Here is a 21,169-nt window from a genome sequence, read left to right as displayed (position 1 = left end):
GCAGGTCCTATTCAGCCCAGCCCTGACCCATCAGACTGCGGGAGCCAAGGCCATCTCCAGCCCCCGGTCTCTCACAAACCAGACATGGAATACACAAACCCAACAGAGACAACTGGATGGTTAGGCAAGAAAATACCTACTTTCTAATAGTGGTATTATTAAACACAGAATTTTCTAATCACCAGCACTAAAAGATGTATTGTAACATTCTGAGATCAGGCACACTAAACTCTAATTTCTACTTTATTCCCTGGGTCAGTTAGGATTATAAAATGTTATAATCAAACTGCTCATTCTGGCCTATGGGAACAGGTAGCCTTGCAATAGTGAAAAACGAAATTGGCTGTAATTCACTATCTGGACATGCCACACACATCAGGGCATGTCCTACCTTTTACATACAATGCACCCTGCCCTTGGGCCTACCTAAGGGGTGACTAATATGTAGAACAGGGAAGGTTTAGAGACTGGCAAGTGTGTGCATTTGCCAAGTCGACATGGCCGGCCCAGACTGCACACAGGCTCTGCAATGGCAGGCCTGTGCCATACTTTACAAGCTGTTACTGTGGGTGGCACAACCAGTGCTACAAGCCAACCAGCAGCAATTGATTCACAGGCCCTGGGCACACACAGTGCACTGTACTAGAGTCTGACAAGTAAATCAAATAATCCAATCACAGAGTCACTAATCCATTATAACAATTTACAATAGAGAGCATATGCACTTTAGCACTGATCAGCAGTGGTAAAGTGCCCAGAGTCCTAAAACAACCAAAACAGGTGAGAAAAAATACAAGAGGAAGGCAAAAGGTTCAGGGATGACCCTGCCAAAAGGGCCAAGTCCAACACAGACATTCACACAGACATACACATTCACTCATGGCATACAAAGAAACACACACTCGCAAACACTTGGAGGCCGAGAAACAAAACTTACTTACTCCATTATCTGACCTGCAGGCCAGGCCCATGTTTCCATACTCCTCCATCTCCTAATTTTGAATAACAGGACAACAAAGGCAGGCCAGCAAGCTTTCATCGAATCAGAAGCTGGAATGGAGTAGGAAGGACTGAGGTTCACCTTATTTCTGTATTCTGACTTCTGATAGGATAAGAGGGCGCATTATTGGGAGTTGAATTAGGGGAGAGGTGTGGCGCCGCGGCCAGGGCGACTGACGCTGCAATCTGGGGATCACGGTTCGATCCCCGTCTCCGGCGGCAGGTTAGCCCAGCACCATGTGACTGGGCAATAGCTTGCTTAATCTTCCCGACAGCCCCCAGCGCCTAGAGACCCTTACGGGGGATTGTTCGCGTTTTACAAATGTGGATTAATATTATTAATATTATTATTGGCAAGCCCTGAAGCTCCTTTATCTGGCATGCGGAACTGCCTTACACTAGTGCAGTTGTCCAATATGTATTGTGACTGTGTGAGGCTTGGTTGTATCCTCTCCCATCTGACACATGTGCAATACAGTCAGTGGAGCCCTCACCTGCTGGCAATGCGCTATTACAGCTTTTACATGCAAATAAACGATCCACAAGATCATGTTTTTTCATGTAAAAGCTGCACCGCGTAAGCAACTAGTGGCAGAGCATGGTGGTGGGTCAACGCCCTGGTGCCCCCTATGGGGTAGCCGCTGTTAGACGTGTGCTCCCTGGTCAGGCAGTAACCACAATCCTAGTCGGAGAAAGGCACCAGTAATGCCCCAATTGACCTGTGCTCACCCTGTGGTACATTGGCACTGAGCAGTCGTGTTTACCTTAAAGGCAATGTGTGAAGTATTTGTGCAACACTTGTAACAACAGTGAAAATAGCACACAGGGGAGTATGGCTGGAGCACAGATTGTGATGGCTGCATATCGGTGAAGCTCTGTGAATCCTCAGTCTCTGCCAGTTTATTATAATCTGGCATAATTATCCCTACACCGCTCCAGAAACATAGTAGGACCCATTGTCAACTGCGTGGAACCGTTGCCGCTACAGAGGTAGAGAGACTACACACAACAAAGGAACTGACCGCGGCCTAACGTGGCCTGTAAACCTTGGGCTCGGGTGAAGGATCACGCCGCGACGGACCTCCGATGACCGCCGGCCCTGACATCGGCACATTGTTGGAACTGGGGGCTGGATGACAGGAGTGTCACGTCTCAGTGAGGTCGAGCTCCTAAGCCTTACTTACCGGTGACCCCGCAAGCTACATTCCATCAAGGGGACCGCAGGGCACAGCGACCACACTCTCCTGAGACGAGCGGAGGACTGCAGCCAAACCGAGGGCAAGGTAAAATAGCAGTGGGCGGATACCGTGGGACCACCATGCTACACAATGTACAGAATAGTGAGCGTGGCTAATGGATAGTAAAACGCAAGAGTGTTGGGAGTTGAATGACGGCCTGTCCAAGTTTGAATAAGGCGATGGGTGTTGTGGCCAGGTGACCAGTGCATAATCCAGGAACCTCGAGCGGGGGAGGACCTGGCACTCCTCCAAATGTTGGGAGATAGAAGGGCCCAGATATAACTCCACGTGAAGTGGGCCCGCATTGGCCTTCTACTGCACAAACTTGAAAACCTCTCCGGTGGCTCCAACACCACACATGCACATGGTGCATGGAACACATGGGCAGCTCGTAAAGACGGGCCCAACTCTTTACCTTGAGCACCGTGATAAGGTGGTTGCTCCACAAGTGGTGGGAAGGTGTCCGGCTGACGAGCGGAAAGAGTGGGGGAGTGCAGTGCCCTGATACTCAACACTGGTGCAATACAGGAGCCCTCCAGGAGAACCCGGACAGGCCGGTTGGGGAGGAATACCCCAGGTGCAGGCGGCGGGCTGTATCCACGAGGGCTCTTGCTTGGAGTCAAGACGCCGGTAGCAATGTCTGGCGCCAAAGGACTAAAAAGCATGCTCCAAGCTAAATTGGACATATTTGCGATCCAGAAAGTGGCTAACTTGGACTCGAAACATAAGGGAAACGCAACCACCACGATGGGCTCGGACAATGGGGATCCAACACTAAAGGATGTTACGCACACCATAGCGGGAGTGCGCACATCGCTAGAACACAGAATGGACTCCATCACGATCGAGATGACACTAATGAGAGCTGGCCTACCCTGCAAAAGACGAGTGAGAAAGTAAAAGACATGGAAGTGACTACAGCAGAGCTCAAAAGTGAGACCAAACAAATGCGACAGGAAATCAAAGAGCTCCAAATTGCCAGCAAAATGGCAGAAAGCAAGCTGGATGACTGTGAAGGTCGATGGAGACGGAACAATGTCAGAATAATAGAAGTTCCCAAAAAAGCAGAAGGTCCGGCAGCAGACCTTTTCGTCGAAGATCTGATCATTGACCACCTGCGGCCTAAAAAATCTCTCCAAATTCTTTACGGTGGAGAGAGCACATAAGGTCCCAGGGGGTAGCCCAAAACCGAGAGCACCGCCACGCCCGCTTTTGGCGAGTCTTTTAAACTTCAGAGACTGGGACACTATATTACAAACCGCACGCTCAAATCCTCCAGTCAAGTACGAAAACAGCAAATTATCCTTCTTTCCGGACTTCACGATAACGGTGCATAGACCAAGCTGATCCTTTCTGAACATCAACTCCAAGAAAAAGGTATCCTGTAATCTGTTGTTCCCTGCAAAGCTTTGAGTTGAAGCGGATGGAAAGGCTTGGTTCTTTGATATCCCGGAATTTGCACTGAAATGGCTAGATGGCTGGAGACTGGCAAAAGAACACCAAGCTCGATGAGGAAAAAACCAACCCCCAATGAAGCATACATCCTCAAGTGGTAGACCAACAAGACTTGCTGGTGAAGACTGACATGGGCAGTAACGCGGCCGATTGGAGGCCGTCCTGGCGCCATACAGCCGCTGGATCTGGATGAACGAAGAATGATAAGTGACTTTGTCAATGCTACTTGCTTTTAATATATAGATTGGTGATCTGTAAAGACGCAAAGCTGATGGACACTGTGGAGTATGTTCCACCCCCCAACTTTCAAGTTAGATTGGAGTTAGGGCGACAGGCAATCTGCACAGTTTGGGATATGGGCAGTTTCAAGCCCAGATTGCGGGGGAGCAGGGTGGGGGGCTATTGGGGCTTAAGAGTTGTATTTTATAAGTTAGATGACAGCACAACACTTCACACCACCTGGACTGGGAGGGACACACTGAATGGTATGACACCTAGTGGCCACCTGAGGCTACGGGCTAGATCTACAGCTGGCATCATCCGCCCGAACATTGAGGCAAAGGACATCGAAGTAGGCAGGCTTAAGAGGTGTGACTATCGGTTTGTAAGGGGATAAGAGATTCAGGCTCCTGTCCTGGAATGTGAATGGATTAGGGAACAAGTTGAAAAGGGGAATAGTATTGCCGCTTATCAAACGGCATTCCCCCAAGATAGTTCTACTTCAGGAGACACACTTAGTTCGCAACATCTGTAGGTCACTGGCTAGATGGGGCTACCGATTGGTTGCGCATTCAGGGTTCACCTCTGGGTCCAGGGGTGTGGGCTTCATGACACAACGATCCTTTCCTATGACAATTGAACACACCTTGACCGACACTCTTGGGAGCTATGCAGCAGTGTCAGGGAGGTAGGTAGGCATGTCCCTCACCCTGGTATCTGTTTACGTACCACCGGGACTGCAGACACTTGCGTTCAAAGACCTGGGAAATTCCATGTTGGAATTTCCTGAGGGCTAGTACTGGGTGGTGACTTTAACTCTGTTATGTCTGGTCAATCTGACGGGTGTCCCCCTCGAGACTTGGGATCCACACAGACAGTCCTCCCCATTTTTCTGGATGTGATTGGGCTGGTGGAAGCATGGCGGGTCCGCCACCCCGCGGAGACCTGGTTCACATTCCACTCTCGGGCCCACCACAATCTCTCCCGGCGGATCAGGTGGGACATATTACAGAAGTGAGGCATCTGGCATAGGGTATATCCGACCACACTCCAATTTGGGCACAGGTGGGGATAGGAGAGGGTCAGGTGGGAAGAATTGTACCGATAAATCTCTGGCACCTACGTAACCCCACTATTAAACAGAACATCACACAAGCAATAGAGCGTTCTATTTAGTGAAACGTGGGATCAGTGGGGTCTGCGCTGATGCTTTGGGAAGCCTTTAAGATGGTCGTTCGAGGGCAAGCAATCTCTCAGATAGCTGGGGGGAAGAAAGAGGAATGCTGAAATGGTTAAGTTAGAAGAAGAGATCCTACACCTGGATGGGGAACTGTTGGGTTCTGGGGACCAAGACATGGCACACAGACTCAAGTTAAAAAGAGAAGAATATAGAAGTTGGCAACAGACATGTCAAAAACGCTAAGCAGAGACAAACTGGAGAATATACGAGTTGGGGGACAGAACAGGTAAATTACTGGCATGGCTTGACAGAAGGTACCACACAAATCGCCTGGTCACGGAGCTAACAACTGACACGGGCGAGCCACTTTCTGACACACAATTAATAGCAGACGAGTTTGCTAAATACTATAGGCGAATATATGACTCATACACTATTCTTCCTGAGGAAGAATTGAGAGAACTATTGTCAGACATGACCCTCTCAACACTATCGGAGGAAGATACAAGACTACCGGACATCGAATTCAGGGATGATGATGTGGCACAAGCCTTTAGGGGTCTTCAGTCTGGGAAGGCAATGGTTCCCAACAGTCCTCAAATAGAGTGCTACAAGTTAAAACCTGATTAAATTGCCCTGGATCTCAAAACCATGTATGAGGAGAGCCAGGAGGTGGGTCGCTTCCCCAAGATCAGACTTGCCACGTTATTTATTTATTTTATTTAGGGAATTTTGTACAGCGCACATATACCCCAACGGGGTGTCCCGGCGCTTCTGTGAGAACTGATGCTGTGTCTGACTTAGATGGTACTAACAGAAGAGAAAGGTTTTTAGAGCTCTCCGGAAGGGGAGTTCCTCCTGGATGGTCCTGATGGACATAGGTAGCTTGTTCCAGTGGGAAGAGGCACAGACTTGGAATGTTTTTCCCCCTGAACAAACTTTTTTGAATCTGGGGGTGGAAATAAGATGTTTAGAGCTAGAACGGGGAAGTCTGGTGTTGCTGTAAGGACGAAGGCAGAGGATGGTTATACACAAAGAGGGCAGACCCAGGAACCCGTGCTCCTCTTACAGACCCATTTCTTTGTTGAACACAGAGGCCAAGATATTAGCAAAATTGCTGGCCTTGCGCCTGGTTGGATTTATCTCCAAATTGGTCCACCTGGATCAATCTGGCTTCATGCCACCCAGAAATACATCACTAAATCTTTGTCAAATTCATGGGGTAATGGGACGGGTAGACACGTTGAGAGAGAACAGGGTGGTGGTGTCCTTGGAAGCCACCATGGCGTTTGATACAATCGAGTGGCCCTACCTTTTCACCGTACTGGGGAGGCTGGGGTTTGGCCCCAGTTTCACCAGCTAGATAAAGCTCCTATACACCGACCTGTTGGCGCAGGTAGTCAGAATAACAAAAAGGCAGAAATCTTTGCCCTTCGAAGGGGCACAAGACAATGATGTTCTCTATCCCCATTGCTTTTTGCGCTGACGTTGGAGCCCCCAGCAGCATGGATCCATAGGGACCCCATCATTAGAGGGTTTGACATGGTCGGAGGACTGGAACGAGCGTATCTCCCTCTACGCCGTTGACATATTGCTATATTTGGCGTCTCCTCAGACCTCATACACCTCCATACACAAGATACACACACACACTTCGGTAAATACTCGGGGCACACTATCAACTGGACTAAATCACTGATTTTTGTGCTCAGAGGGAGGTTTCCCCTCCTGCCTAAAGATTGCAGGGTGGCAGAAGCCATAGATATACCTTGGAATCTACATCACCAAGGATTTTAGGCTGTATGTTATGTTATTTTGATTTGTAATGCGCACAGATATTGGAGTGTTCCAGCGCGAGGCAATGAGGGGCAAAAGTCTGGTACTAAACAAAGAGATGTGTTTTCAGGTTCTTCTTGAAAATCAGCAGGTCCTGAATGTTCCGAAGGGCGAAAGGAAGAGCCTTCCATGCAACAGCAGCTTTCCGTGCAAGAGAGCTGCCTCCAAGCCTCTGACATTTAAAGCGGGGGACCTGAGCGAGGCACTGACACATGGAACACAGGTGTCACGCTAGAGTAGAAAAAGAAAAGCGTTTTTGCAGGTATTCTGTCCACAATCTCTTGCCAGTGCTACAGACGCTAAAAAACGATGTAGAACACTGGAAGGTTTTCCTGCTATCCCTATTGGGTAGAGCAGCGCTTTTTAAAATTATGCCCCAACCCCACTTTTTATATGTTTTGCACAACTCGCCTGATCCCAACCCTGTGCCCTACTTTGTGGCCATAGAGAGTGAGCTGAGGGCACTACTCTGGGCAACGGGATCACCCCGAATATCTTTCTCAAAGTTGATGAGAGGGTGATACAACAGTGGAATAGGGCTCCAGGGTATTAAGAAATATTATTGGCTGCTCAGCTGGCAGCAATCAACCAGTGCATGTACCAGCCCCACGATGATCCTGGGTATCGAATGGATAGATGGCTTTTGCCGGGAGGATACTACACCAGGGCACTCTATTCTAGACCTGCTAAACTGCAGCTAACGGGACCCATGTTTAACTCTGTCCAGATATGGCTTGCAGCTCACAAGAGCTGCGGAACCTACACAGCACAGCGCGGGATAAACTGTGAGTTTGTCTGTTCCACCACGCATTGCCCTTAAATCAGTATGCCGGCGCTGTAGCTGGGGCGCTTTCATATGGACAATTAAGCGCTAGGCGGAGAGATAACTAACCACGTGGAGCGGAGACGTGGAGGCTGAATGGTGCTACTAAGATGGCGACTGCGAGTAATCAACAGCGGCGGAACCTGTAAAGAATGGCGTGGGTTGAGCTGTGAGTTTGACCGCTACACCACGAATAGCCCTTCACATCTGAATGTTGGCGCTGTAGCTGGGGCACTGTCCTATTGAAAACTGAGTGCTTGGAGAAGAGTATGCAGATTGTGTGGAGCAGTGGTGAGGAGGCTAAACTGAGTTCCTAACATGGCGGCTGTGAGTGCGAGATAACGGCGCCAGTAAAATACTGCAACCACGGACTTGCTGGACAATCGGAAGCTTGCACTGCCAGTGAAATAAAGTAACCGCTGCTGCCACTGAGGAATGAGACTCTACTACTATTTTTCCATCCAGTCTAAAGCCCTGTCCATTTGACCTTGAATGTTTACAGACAGGGAAGTGCCTTGAGGCGAATCAGTTTCTGAGCGTGGCGTTCGGCATGTTCCCCCATGCCCCGCTGAGCTGACTCCGTGCCAGCATGAGTGATGTCCGCGCTAGGAGCACTCCCAGGCACCGGGTGATGCCTGAGGGTCTGAGCGCTCCTGCGGGAGTTGAAAGGATTATGGGCGCCCTGGTCCGAGGGAGTGTAACTGGATACTGAAGCGGCCAAGACCCGAGTGAGAACCTGAGCCCAGCGCCTCCATCTCAGACACGCCAGCATGGAAGTGTAAGGAGCTATGCTGCACCCTGCGCCCGCAGATACCCCCAGAGACTCTAAGCTGTAGGAGCCAGATTCTGAGGGGCACCCACAAACCTGATTCTATCACTCCCATTTACCCTTAGGTCTTCATCCTCCTACCTGGAATTTCGCAAGCTTCTCAAGACCTTCTTGTTCTCCAGATCTGTAGCTGTATAGCCCTCTTCCCCGCATCCACTGGTCTTTCTGCTATTTAGCGCCATGAAACCGATTCTGGTATAAGAGCGCTCTACAAATATTTTAAAATTCAAATTCAAATCGGTCACTTGCACACCCTGCCGAGGAGCCCTGACGCTCATTCAAAATGGTGCACATCGGTCGGCGATTGATGGAGTTTCATAATGGTCAGTAAAATACTTAGACCTGACGCTGCAAATCATCGGCCGTGGCTGGTAGGGAATGCTTCCCCTACGAAATCGCTAAGTAACCTATAGAGGGAACGACGCTTCACTGGAGGAATCACCAGAGCAGACCCCATAGTGTCATGCTGCAACTCTGGACCCTCCAGTAAAGTTCTACAGACAGTGACCATCCATGGAGGATTGCCCGGATCGCAGGGGACGCACCCCAGAAATTGAGGTAGTGTTCACGCCTGATCCACGCCCAATATACAGAACGCCCTTGCAAATACCAAAATGGGGAAGCAGTGGTCTTGCAATTCTGCGCTGCTACCGTCTCTATGTAGAGAACGTGCCTGGGACCAGAGCGCCTGTTGGGACCCTGAGGCAGAGTAAATGACCAAAGAGGCAGCAATGGAGCTAAGGTGAACGAGGGGCATGAGTGACCACTACCTAATCAACACACCATGACCATCTCTGAGCATACTCCTGATCCCTCTCCTGATCCCTCTCCTGATCCCCCATCCTGACAGCGGAGTCCGAGCACTATGTCTGATGCCCGGTGGAGCTGCTCTGTTCAACTATTGAGGAGATCGGCCTTGGTTCATCCCCTGACTGTCGCCTACCCAGCTGGACTTTGGGCACAGTTTTTCTCCCCATCTCCCTATCTTTCCCACCCCGATCGTATTCCTGTGACTCTGCTTTTCCCTTGTCTCCTATCTATCTGTTCCTATTCAACATTCTTTTGTTCTTTGTCTACTTCCTTGCTCCTATCCCCTCTCACCTGAATCTTTCCCCTTACCTGCTTCATCGCCTAGCCCCCTGTCCTTTTGTGTCCTTTGACTAAGCACTCCTTTTCCCCTTTTTGGGGAAAGATCCAAGATATATACACTGGAGTCTCCGCATACCCGCTGAGAATCCACAGCGCCAAGGGAGCCACTCACAATTGAGGTATGGTATGGCACCCCTTGCCAAAGCACTCCCTCTCCCCTTTTTGGGGAAGTATCCAGTAAAGTAGGCCTTGGAGTCTGAGACCCCTCAGAGAGTCCACTGCACTTAGGGAGCCTCGCGCAACTGAGATGGGGAAATGATACCACTCCCCTTGGGCTCACAGCTAACTGGACTTTGGGTGCAGCTTTGACTCGCCTACTGGTTTGTGTTCCCGTCACCCTCCCCCTCCTCTTGCCTTGCTGTGTCTCTAATCCTACCCTCCTCTTTCCCTCCTCCACTCTGTCTACTTCCCCTGCTCTTACCCCCCCACTCCCCGGAATATCTCCCCTTGCCAGATTTTTCCCCTACCTATATGTTCCTTTTTGTTTGTCTCAACCTTACTTGTAACTAAAATTGCCATGCTCTAATAACTGTGTAACCTTTGTAAAGCTGTAACCTGCCATTTATTGCCTGATACCCAAGTAAAGGGATCTGATCCCTCCGGGTCTAGCCAGCGCTATATAAAACCTTTTAAATAAATAAATAGCTTGGGTAAGGGCCAAGAAAATCACACAGGCCTCCCCCCTGTGGGACTCGGACCAATTGGGAACCTTAAGGAATACTAAAGGATTCGACAAATGCAATTTAAATGGTCTGTGGGTGACCTATAGGGGGGGGGGGAAGTGATACAATTTTCGCTATTGCAACAGGAGCATGAGGTGGCTACTACGGAAACATTTAGATATCTGCAGGTGGGCCACGCCCTGCACACAAATATCCTGGCAGGGGAGACACTCCCTGAGGCATCGCCATTGGAGGATAGACTCCTCGGCGAGTACATGCCTAAAAAAAATCAATATCATTGAGTTATCGTAATTTGATTAATCACACCCCGACCCTCTCATACAGCTTCACAGGAAATGGGAAACTGACCTAACAGAACTAGAAGACGAAGACTGGTTGGTGGCATTGGCTTCACCCAAGGAAGTGACAATCTCGTCCAGGCTTAAACTCCTACAATTAGAAATACTTCATAGAATATATTTCTCGGGACCAGTGTTGGTCAAGATGGGTTATGGGGAGGACTCTCGATGTACACGACAGGGCAGACGTGAAGGCACTTTCCTGTACACACTTTGGGAATGTACCTACATTAGGAAATATTGGACAGGCGTACTCTACTGTATGGATGAAACTTTGGGACTGATCTAGGCCCTTGAGGCTGAAGGGTGTCTGTTAAATATTTGGGAACTATCCGACTTGAGTAGCAAAAAGAAAATATGGGCAACTTTGGGTCAGATGGTCGCCAAACATAACATCGCTAGAATGTGGGGGGCGCAGGAGGTTCCAGCCATAAATGCATGGAAGAAAGATATGGACTGGTGCATGTTTAGGTAAAATGTGTAAGCAGGGGATCACAGGTGGTCCAGGGGGTCTCAGGCATAATGGAATGCATACAAAGGTAATATTTGTGCTCTGCCTCTTCTCCCCCCCCCTCCCCCATCCCTCCCTTGACGAACCTGGATCTATTGAAAACTGTAATAAATCTGCTTACTGTATGTACCAAGGGTGGGAACCCATACATTTCAAGAGAAAATAATGGTATACTCCTTATGCCCAAAGCTGGTACTTGTAATGTTAATAAACTGTCATTAATACAAAGAGTTATAAAAAAAAGGAAATAGCACACAAAAAGACCCCATGCCAGGTTAAAACGATACCGAATATTTTAATAAATAAAGCAAGACCAAAACAACAAAAATCCAATAAGTAGAATTTGAGATATGAACTTTTGGATAATAAACTGTAAAATAGAGCTGAGACACAATAAACTTATACTTGGGATATCTGGACTTGCTGGACCGGGACAAAGTAAAAAATTCAGGCCGACATTGATGGATTGTGGCTAGGCTACAGGGGACCAGGGTTGGCCTGCTGAACAAAAGTACCTTGATCCTTGATGTGACAAAGTTGAGGGATGCATAGTGCAGTCTAATCAATGCGTTGGTGTCGATCCACACAGCAGTGATTATGCCCTGGACCTGAGCTTCCAGAAACTACACCCTGGCTAGATCCAGGAGACCCTTCAAGAATTAAAGGAGGAGCCTGAGCGGGAAGTCCTGTACCTTGGTCGACATGCTCGTATACTGCTATTCTGTGAAGGTGACAGGCCGGATAGAACTTTTATTTTATTTATTTGAAAGGTTTTATATAGCGTTGGCTAGACCCGGAGGTAGCAGAGCGCTTTACACGAGTATCAGACCATAGTTGCAGGTTACATCGTTATAAAGGTTACCAAGTTGTTAGAGCATGGTAACATAGTTACATGTAAGGTTGAGATAGGCAATAAGGACATACATGTAAGGGAAGAAGCAGGCAAGGGGAGAGATTCAGGGGAGGGTACCTATACAACTAGATGGAGAAAGGTGTTTGACTGGAGGGGCCATTTATGCAGGCAGTACTTTGACAACTTGGGTTGGGAGCCCACACCCTGTGGCTCATTGAGCTCTCATACACGTCTCCGATAGCCAAAGCTTGGGTGAATACATTGTTTTCGGATCCCTTTTGCATAGGTAAGGGGACCGTCCAGGGTGTACCCTGACGCTGCCAATTTTTGCTCTTGCAATTTAGCACTGGAATGCTATGTTCGTGAGCTGCACACAGCATGGTTTGCAACTCAGGAGTGGTGCTCTGGTCATCTCACTCTATGCGAATGTTTTCATGCTGTTTGTTCAGAGACCTGAAGAGAATATATACCCATATATTTGGGTATATGGGTATCTCGTGATTGCGATGCCCTCATCAGGGGTCATTTTGTTACGGCTCTCTACCAGCTGAGGATGATCGTTGAGCGCTGAATTAGGCGTCCATTTCACTAATTGGGCGAACCTCACTGAAACATGGTAGTTTTACTGAAATGTCTATCTATTTGCTAACATAGTGGATCACTTGACTCTAGTATTTTTCACAAAGCTCCAGCAGGTGCTTTTATGTTTGATATGGGGAAAGTGCTAACCTTGGGTGCGCTAGAGGTAAATTACTCAACCCATGTCAACTGGGGGACTTGCATTGCAGTTCCTTATTTTTATATTTATTACCTTGTAGCTCAAGCTTACCATTTATATTTTGTGCCACTCCTCATGTTATCATTATCAACAACAGGGGCAGCCCTGTACACCTGAACCAGAGGAAATCAATATATAGACCTAACAGCGGTTCAAGGTATTATGAAAATATCAATTTCACAAACAATAACAATAAATTGAACTTTTTAGAATAGGAAAAAACTATAAAATAAACGTAAATAGGAGAGAAAATAGAAAAAGAAAAAGAACAACCCATATAAGAAATATTAAAAAAGTGTACAAAATATATTAAATATATAGATAAAAACTATTTTAAGACAATGCGCTCAGAAATATACACTGGTACATATAATATTTGTTGTGCAATAGAAAACCAGACAAGTGGCAAACAGAAGGGATTATATAGCAAGGGAGGGTCAGGACAACACTGAAGCAACAACAGCCAAGACGAGGCGTCCTTCGTTAGTTACGGCCACATATGCGTCCTCAGGTGACGGCACTGCATGTTCAAATTGAGCAGGCTATTATCCACTCAGGATCACTGTTTGGGGGAGGAGGGGGGGGGTGTTGTCTACTCCAAACCGCACTCCAGGAGCGACTATGTAGATGTGGTCAGTACGTCATGCCGGTTGACTCTTGACTTGCCATACTACCATACACGCCACGCACCCAGTCTTACTGTTGATAGACAGTCCTTTGCTCCCTCCAACCAGGGTAAACCTGTACAGAAACTGCCGCATACACGGAGACTGGCAACTATTTCCGTCCTTTTTGAAAATGGCTTGTTTTTGACCTTCAGGCCTTTTGCACTAAAGGTCTGGATTCCTCCTGGCACTGCTAGCTCATCACAGGTTGCCTTCGGCCTGGTGGGCGGCCTTCTCGACATTCCCGGACTCGCCACCCGAGTTGCAACTGTTGTTAAACTACATATTGAGGACGGATATGACCCAATCCATCTCTTTTCTCTACTTCGGGGGGCTGTCCTGTACTATCGACCCACTTATGGCAGCTAAACGCAGGGGGATGACTCCCTGTGACATCACCTAGGAGATGGACATGAGAGTACTGCTGTGTTCATGTCATGGACAGGCTAATCAATTATAAACATAAGCTGATATATTTCAGATTATTGTATCAATATTACTGTACTTCCGAACAAATAGATTTGGGGCTACAGAATCGATAGGATGTAAATGAGGATTATTGAATGTTAATGTCATCCCTATGTCTTGGAATGGTTTGAATGCATTGTCATACTGGCAGGATTCCTTTGAGGTTATGTGTGCTATGCTGGAGATACCAGTGCCCCCATCACCTCAAATTGCAGTATTGGGCGGCACCGTGGTGTTACCCAGCAAGTATAGGCTCTAGTGGCAGTGGTACTTGCTAAGAGGAGAATGGCAATTGTCTGGAAGCAGGGGATGGCTCTTATGACCGTCCATGGCTAAAGCACAAAGCCTTCAAACCTGATGGAACAATACTCCACAGAAGTGCACCCCACTGCACGACCAAGAGACGTCTGGGGCCCATACCGGTCTTATTTACAATGGTCAACTACAGTCCGTCTCCCCTAGAACAACAAGTTCATCTGAATAGCCATATTGGGATCACTTGATATTGTTAGAAATTCTGCTACTCATGACCATATGTATACTATGTTTTTTGGTAGAGGGTAGTAAAGTAGATGTGCATGATTATAGCTGTATTAAAATGAAATGCTGTACTTTGTTTCTGTTCTTAAGCAAAAAATCTCAATAAAACCTTATAACTTTTATACATTAAAATTGGCATGGTATAATCCATATAAACAGATCCACAAAAAAATGTCGTTTATTGTGGGCAGAGAGGGACAGGATGACCCAGCTGACTCTTCAACACTTATGGCCATGGTACTTCTCCAAACTCATTGACAAATTACTCACATGCTAGGATGCCACTTACCGGGCCAGCTTTGGGGTAATATGCTTAATATCCATTTCACACATTTGAAGGGAGTAGTTCTTTAGTAGTAGGCCTGGCTTCTGGGTGATATTGGTTTAGGAGATAAATGATTGCTTCTGTCCTCTGGACTGCAGAAACTGCGCTAACATTACTGACTTAAGTATCTGTATGTAGTTTAAAGTGAGTGCATCAGGTGTTCATCGAAGATCCAGGTACAAGATGAAATGTGGGAGAGTTTCATAGGAGATGCAGCAGTGATCCACCCTTCTAGTGTACCACTGTCTTTTTAGTGATAAAAGTGTTATGTTTTCTCTTCCACCCAGATTAGATAAATAGTCCATAGAGTATTAATCTAAAAACAAAAGAATTCCATGCTGGATTAGTTATTTTTCAAAGTAGGTTTAGATCCTAAAACTACCAAGAAAATATGTAAGGACATGATCGATGGTTAGGAAGGAAACTATAACTGAGAACATTTCTTATTGAAAGTATATGCCTATTTATTTGTGCAAACCTTTGAAGATTTAGTCTGTGAACTCTGTAAAAAAAATATAGTTTCTCCTTTTCTGTTGGTTTTATGTGAATCTCTTATTTTGTATTTCTCAAAATAGGCGTATCTTATGAAATATGGCTATCTGAAAGATAAACACAGCCATGAGAGTTCTGTGCAACTGGCAGAAGCAATAAGGTAGGGCTCCGACTTTTGTTGCATGTTTTTGTTTGCCACGTAACTTACTGAGTTTGCAATCAATACTGAAAAGATTATCTAGATTTTTGGAGCTCATGTTTGAAATGCTGATCATTTCTGTGTTCCTTTTAGTCTTATTGGCAGGTAGTTATCTGTAGACCACTGGGTTAGGCCATGTTTGAGTGTTGGAGCTACCTGCAGTCTCCGTCGACACATTTAAAAACATGGGTACATTTTCATTTTGCAGAAACTTAAAGAAGTAAGCCTGTTTTTGAGATTTCCAAAGTGGTTCTCAAAAGGATGGTATCTGGGAAAATTGAAGCACAACAGTCAGGACACTACAGGTCTATCAGTCTCAGTCAATCAGCAGGACAACTGTGGACAACTGGACGAACTGTTGGCTGCACCAGGACGCTAATTATCGAGTTCATAGTTTAACCTCCTGGTGAGCCAGGGCATGAACATTGATGTGGACGGGCCCAGGATGTTGGAAGGCATGCATGACAGGATGATGTTTGGAGAGTTTCCAGTTGATCCAATTTTGCTTTTGCCTTTGAGAGTGTATGGCTGTTGTCCTAAAGCTCAAACTGTGCACCAAAGAAAGACCATTGCTAAGAGTCATGTGAAGTCCATTGCAAACCTTACTTTCCATTGGCTCTGATGTCTGACTCTCAAGACTGCATTTGCGAGACCTAAACGCTTTTGTTTTTTGGTATCTTTCTCGGAGCCTCTTCCAAATAGCTCCTGCAGAATGTCTACTGGTTCTATGCCCTGCCATTCCTTTTCAAGCCACCACACCTTCTACCTCTTCAGACCTCTTCTTGGAGGAATATATGTCCATCTTATATCTGAAAGTACAGACTTTTTGGCAACAGAAGCCATAGTGAGGGTGCTGGCCTCAGAAGTAGGGACAGGGTGCTATTGCTGCTACTTTCTTGTGCCAAAGAAGGACAGAGTCCCACATCCACCCTAGATCTGTGCCCCCTCAGCACCTTCCTACATGGGGACAAATCTAAAATGTTCACCCTGCCCCAGATTCTGTTTGCCTAGGATTCTGGAGACTGGATGGTGGTGTTGGACATGCAGGACACTTATTTTCACATCTCTGTCCTGCAGGCCACAGAGGCTACCAGCGGTTCTAGGTGAGCAGGAGCACTTTCAGTTTGCCGTGCTTCTTTTTTGGACTCAACAGTGTCCCTTGGGTGTTCACAAGAGGTGGTGGCGGTCATTGCTGTCCATCGGATATTGGGGGTACCGTTCTTCTACCTGGACAACTGCCTGTTGAAGGCGGGCTGCCACAGTTCGTTATGGATCCCCTCTAGACAAAGGCAAACCTCTTGACATCATTGGTGTTCCTAATTGACTTTCTAAAATCAACCCCGACTCCTTCGTAGAGGCTTACCTTCATGTGAGCCATCCAGGATGCGGTCTGCTTTCAAGCCTTTCCTCAAAGAGTCCAGAATATTTGGGCTATGGGCTGATGTTTCAGCCTCTGTCCTAGGTCGCGGCGAGTATGGCTCTGAGGCATCTTGGCCTCCGAGTTTCTTGAATCCTGCCTGCTGACCATGCCAGATGACACATGCCAGCTTTGCAGTGGGACTTGAAATCTCAGTGGGCCTAGCACCAAGGAAATCTGTTGGATTCTCTCCAGGTTTCGTAGGAGACGGCATAATATCTGCAGTGGTGGCTGCCCAACAGCAACTAGACCAGTGGCAGACCCCTCTCCCTGCCGCACCCAGAGGTGATGGTGGTGACTGACGCATCGCATCGCAACTGGGCCAGGAAGTTTATCTGGGAGAGGTGGAGATCAGAGGACTCTGGTCTCTGGCAGAGACGGCCATCACATCGATTTTCTGGAGTTGCTTGGCATTGAATGCCTTCCTTATATTTCTAAAAGTTTTGCAGCACATTTTTTACAGAAGTTCTTAATGATGCCAGATTGGGACGTAAATCTGGTCTCACATTTCTAATGTGTACCCCTTTCCAGATGTCCATTGCGCCTACTCACACTAAAAATTGTCTTCCTGGTTGCAATAACATTTGCATGCCAGGCGACGGAACTTCATGCCTTTCGGTCCAGCCTCCATATACCACCATTTTTCCACATAGACTGGTGTCAAGGACTGAACTGCATTCAATTTTTCATGTTGAACTAGATCACGCTTCTGACCTTTTGCTCTGCCTCGTCTCTCGAAAGAAGAGAAAATCCTTTGTTTAAACACCAAGAGCGGACTACGTTTTTACATCGATCATACCAAAGAATATTTATTGTGTGGACCATCAGCTCTTTGCACGGATCTCTGGGCCAAAGAAGGGCAAGAATGTGCAGAAACAAAACATTTCCTGATGGATAGCCCTTTGCATTCATGTCTGCTATGCAGTGACTCTGAATTAGCCCCAGATGTCCTAAGGGCTCACTCCACCAAGTTCAAGACTGCTACCACTGCTTTGGCATGTGGAGTGCATGTCCTGGAAACTTGTCAGACAGCTATGTGGGTATCAGTGCAAATGTTCACAAAGCACTATTGCCTTGACAGTCCAGTCCATCGAGCTGGGCATTTTGCCCACTTGGTTCTGCAGAACTTACTAATCCAAACCAATACACAGGCCTACCACCTTGTGTGTGTGTGTGTGTGTATGTGTATAGGCCACTAACTGTGCAGCTCAACTCAACGCCACGTGGTATGCACCTGTTACAACGCATTTTTTACAACGCACTACCACTACAACGCAGGCATTACAACGCATACCATTACAACGCATAGCGCTGGGGGGCGCTCTAGGATATGAGGTAAGTTTAATTTACTATCCAACACCTTCCCTAGGGTCCACGGGGACTGGAGTTAGAATAGTAAATTATACTTACCACTATCCAGCACCCCAAAGCGCTATGCGTTGTAACGGTATGCGTTGTAAATACCGCGTTGTAATGGTATGCGGAGTAAAAGTATGCGTTGTAACGTCATACATCCCATTTATATAGCGCACTACTTACCCGGAGGGTCCCAAGGCGCTTCGACCGCTGCGAAACCCTTCCTGGCTTCCCTGAGAGATGGTCCCTTAATGGGTATCTCCAGGGTGAGACCAGGCATCCCCGGCGGTCTGGTGGGGCCGTTAGTGAAGATGAGGCAAGCTAATGCCCAGAGTTGTCGAGTGTGATCGCTGATCAGAGTGGGCACCGAGGCAAGAGAATTGTCGAGTCCGCTGACCCTGGTCCAGAAACCTGCCGCGCCGGGAATCGAACCCTGGTCCCGGGCCGTCCTCTGCTCTCGGGTCTGCCGCCTCTAACCAGTGAGCCACACTACCTCTTTTGAGGCACTGCTTTGTATCTCTTCAAAAGATGAGTAATCTGTGGTTAGACGTATCCACCAGTAGAAAGTTACTTATGTTCCTTAGCGCTCTTTCTGGTGGATTCTCTATGTAACTGCAGATTACTTACCACACACACGTTCTGTGGTATGGTCTTTTCCTTTCAAAACGATTGCAATCTAGAATCTGCACACTTGGTCATTCGATTTGCTGATGAACTCTGTGTCTGAGGGAAGAGTTCATGAAAGAAACTGACATCAGTGCGTATGGGCGGCGCTTAAATGCAGTTTCGTTTATTACTTCTGGAACCGAATGTCATTGACTGAGTTGCGCGGCCTGCCAGTCAGCGGGTAGGAGCACTACTTTGAGAATTTCCACAGGCACCAGACTGGATCTGGAAAACTTAATGCTCGGAATCTGCAGTTATATTTAGTATCCTCCAGAAAGAGCATTACTGAAGGCAAGATCATTACGAAATTCTGAAATGAGTATCTCCAGTAACCTATCAAAAAGTTAGAACATACGAGAAAAGGGAGTTTTGAAGTGAATTTGCTAAAAAAATTAATTGGAAGGACCGGTACTGATAGAGGTGAACATTGCCAGTATCCCTGTGTCCCAAAAAGAAATGTTCGCTGTAGATGTATAGTGGGGACAGAAAGCAAAAAAAATATTTGATGAAGGTATTGGAAAAGTTTCCCAATATATTTTTTCCAGCACACACACATGCGATTCATCACTCCATAGTTAAATAGGCAGGTAAAATCATCAGACCAAGAGCTTACTGGACACCCTATTCAGAAGAACGGCTGTTCAAAGGGAGGTACAGAAAATGTTAGAATTAGGAGGAACAATTGTGATCTCCAATAATGAGTGGAACTCACCGGTTTTATAACTACCAGAATCAGATGGTAGCATAAAGTTTTGATTCGAGTTTAGGCAGGTTAATAAAATCTCTCAATTTGATACCCATCCCCTTCCTCTTCCTCTTCCTCTCTCTCTCACTCTCTCTCTCTTTCTCGTGCGCGCTCTCTCTCACTCTCTCACTCTCTCTCTCTATATATATATATATATATATATATATATATAAAAAAATGTGCGTTTTATATAGCGCAAACTCGACACAAAGGTATTGGAGCACTTTACATGAGCACCAGTTACATCATGAGATGATTGGACGATTATGGGTGTCTCAGTATATTAACACCTCGGATTTATGCAAAGCATACTAAGACATTCTCTTAAATCCCAAGAGAAAGAGACAACCGCTTTCTCAATCCTGAGCGGGCTGTGTTAATTAACTGCATTACCTTTGGCCTCCACAGGACTTCAGCCACCTTACTACACTTGAGGAATTCATTAGTCACACCACCAATATGCTGCGGGCTACTTTTAACAATATTGTTATTTATAGTCCTTTCTTGTCACAACATTTGGAACACGCAAACATTGTCTTTACTAGTCTTAATCAGGCAGATGAAAAATCAAGCCAAAGGAAACTAAAATGGCAAGTTACTACGTTGAATATCTGTGTTATCGGTTAGGTCAAGGTCTCATCCAACCACAAGAAGACAAAGTATCTGTAATCAGAGTGGTCGCCTTCCTCAAAAGCAGAAAAGATCTTGGAGCATTCTTAGGTCTTATAAAATACAATGACAGATTAATTCCCTGGTTTTCACAACTGGCTGCTCCCCTAACAAACCTCCCAAAAAGGACAAAAATACTAATAAGCTTTTAAGGGGTGCAAATAATGAGGTTTTGAAAGACTTTGAGAAATAAAATAAAAAAGTAATTACTCCCAACCTGTTTTATAGTTTCAGACCTTTCCGAGATAATAAAATGGGGTTAGGTGTAGTTCTCTCGCAGCATGATATAGAAGGACAAGAAAACTCGTTATTAATCAGTAGCAATCTGTACATGGAGAAAAATATATTTGGTAGTGGAAAAGGAGTGCTTGGCCATTAAACAGGCAATCGAAGCATCCTGATATTATCTCAAAGGGCTTGAATTCTTACCATGCACCTAACCCTCACCCCTTACTTGGCTGTCAAAGAATAAAGGAAATAATGAAAGGCTACTAAGGTGGTTTCTAAGTCTGCAACCATTTAAGCCCTAGACATACCATTAACAAGGCAAAGATTAAGAGAATTTGGATTTCCTATTGAGGTACCCAGTGGCAGCAATTCTTCCCAATCAGAAGAATTAAGGGAGGAGAGGCGTGATGGGAATCGTGGGAGAAAACCTTCCGAAATGGAGAGCGTCTTGGGCAGCTGGAGAAGAATGCAGGTCTAGGGGAAAAACTGGAAGACACAAGTCGGGAAA

General features: G+C 46.6%; 1 protein-coding gene across 2 annotated transcripts in view; it reads left to right on the top strand.

The window, feature by feature from the left end:
* Positions 1-21,169, top strand: part of MMP28 (matrix metallopeptidase 28) — a 565,317-nt gene that overhangs the window by 151,562 nt on the left and 392,586 nt on the right. For both annotated transcript variants that reach the window (XM_086954754.1, XM_086954755.1), the window contains exon 2: positions 15,465-15,541. In XM_086954754.1, the coding sequence (XP_086810880.1) occupies positions 15,465-15,541 (77 nt within the window). The remainder of the gene's footprint in view (positions 1-15,464; positions 15,542-21,169) is intronic.

Source organism: Lissotriton vulgaris, chromosome 2_1, assembly GCF_964263255.1.
Source record: "Lissotriton vulgaris chromosome 2_1, aLisVul1.2, whole genome shotgun sequence".
Lineage (NCBI taxonomy): Eukaryota > Metazoa > Chordata > Amphibia > Caudata > Salamandridae > Lissotriton > Lissotriton vulgaris.
The sequence above is the reverse complement of the archived record's forward strand: the minus strand, read 5'-3'. Positions and strand labels throughout refer to the sequence as shown.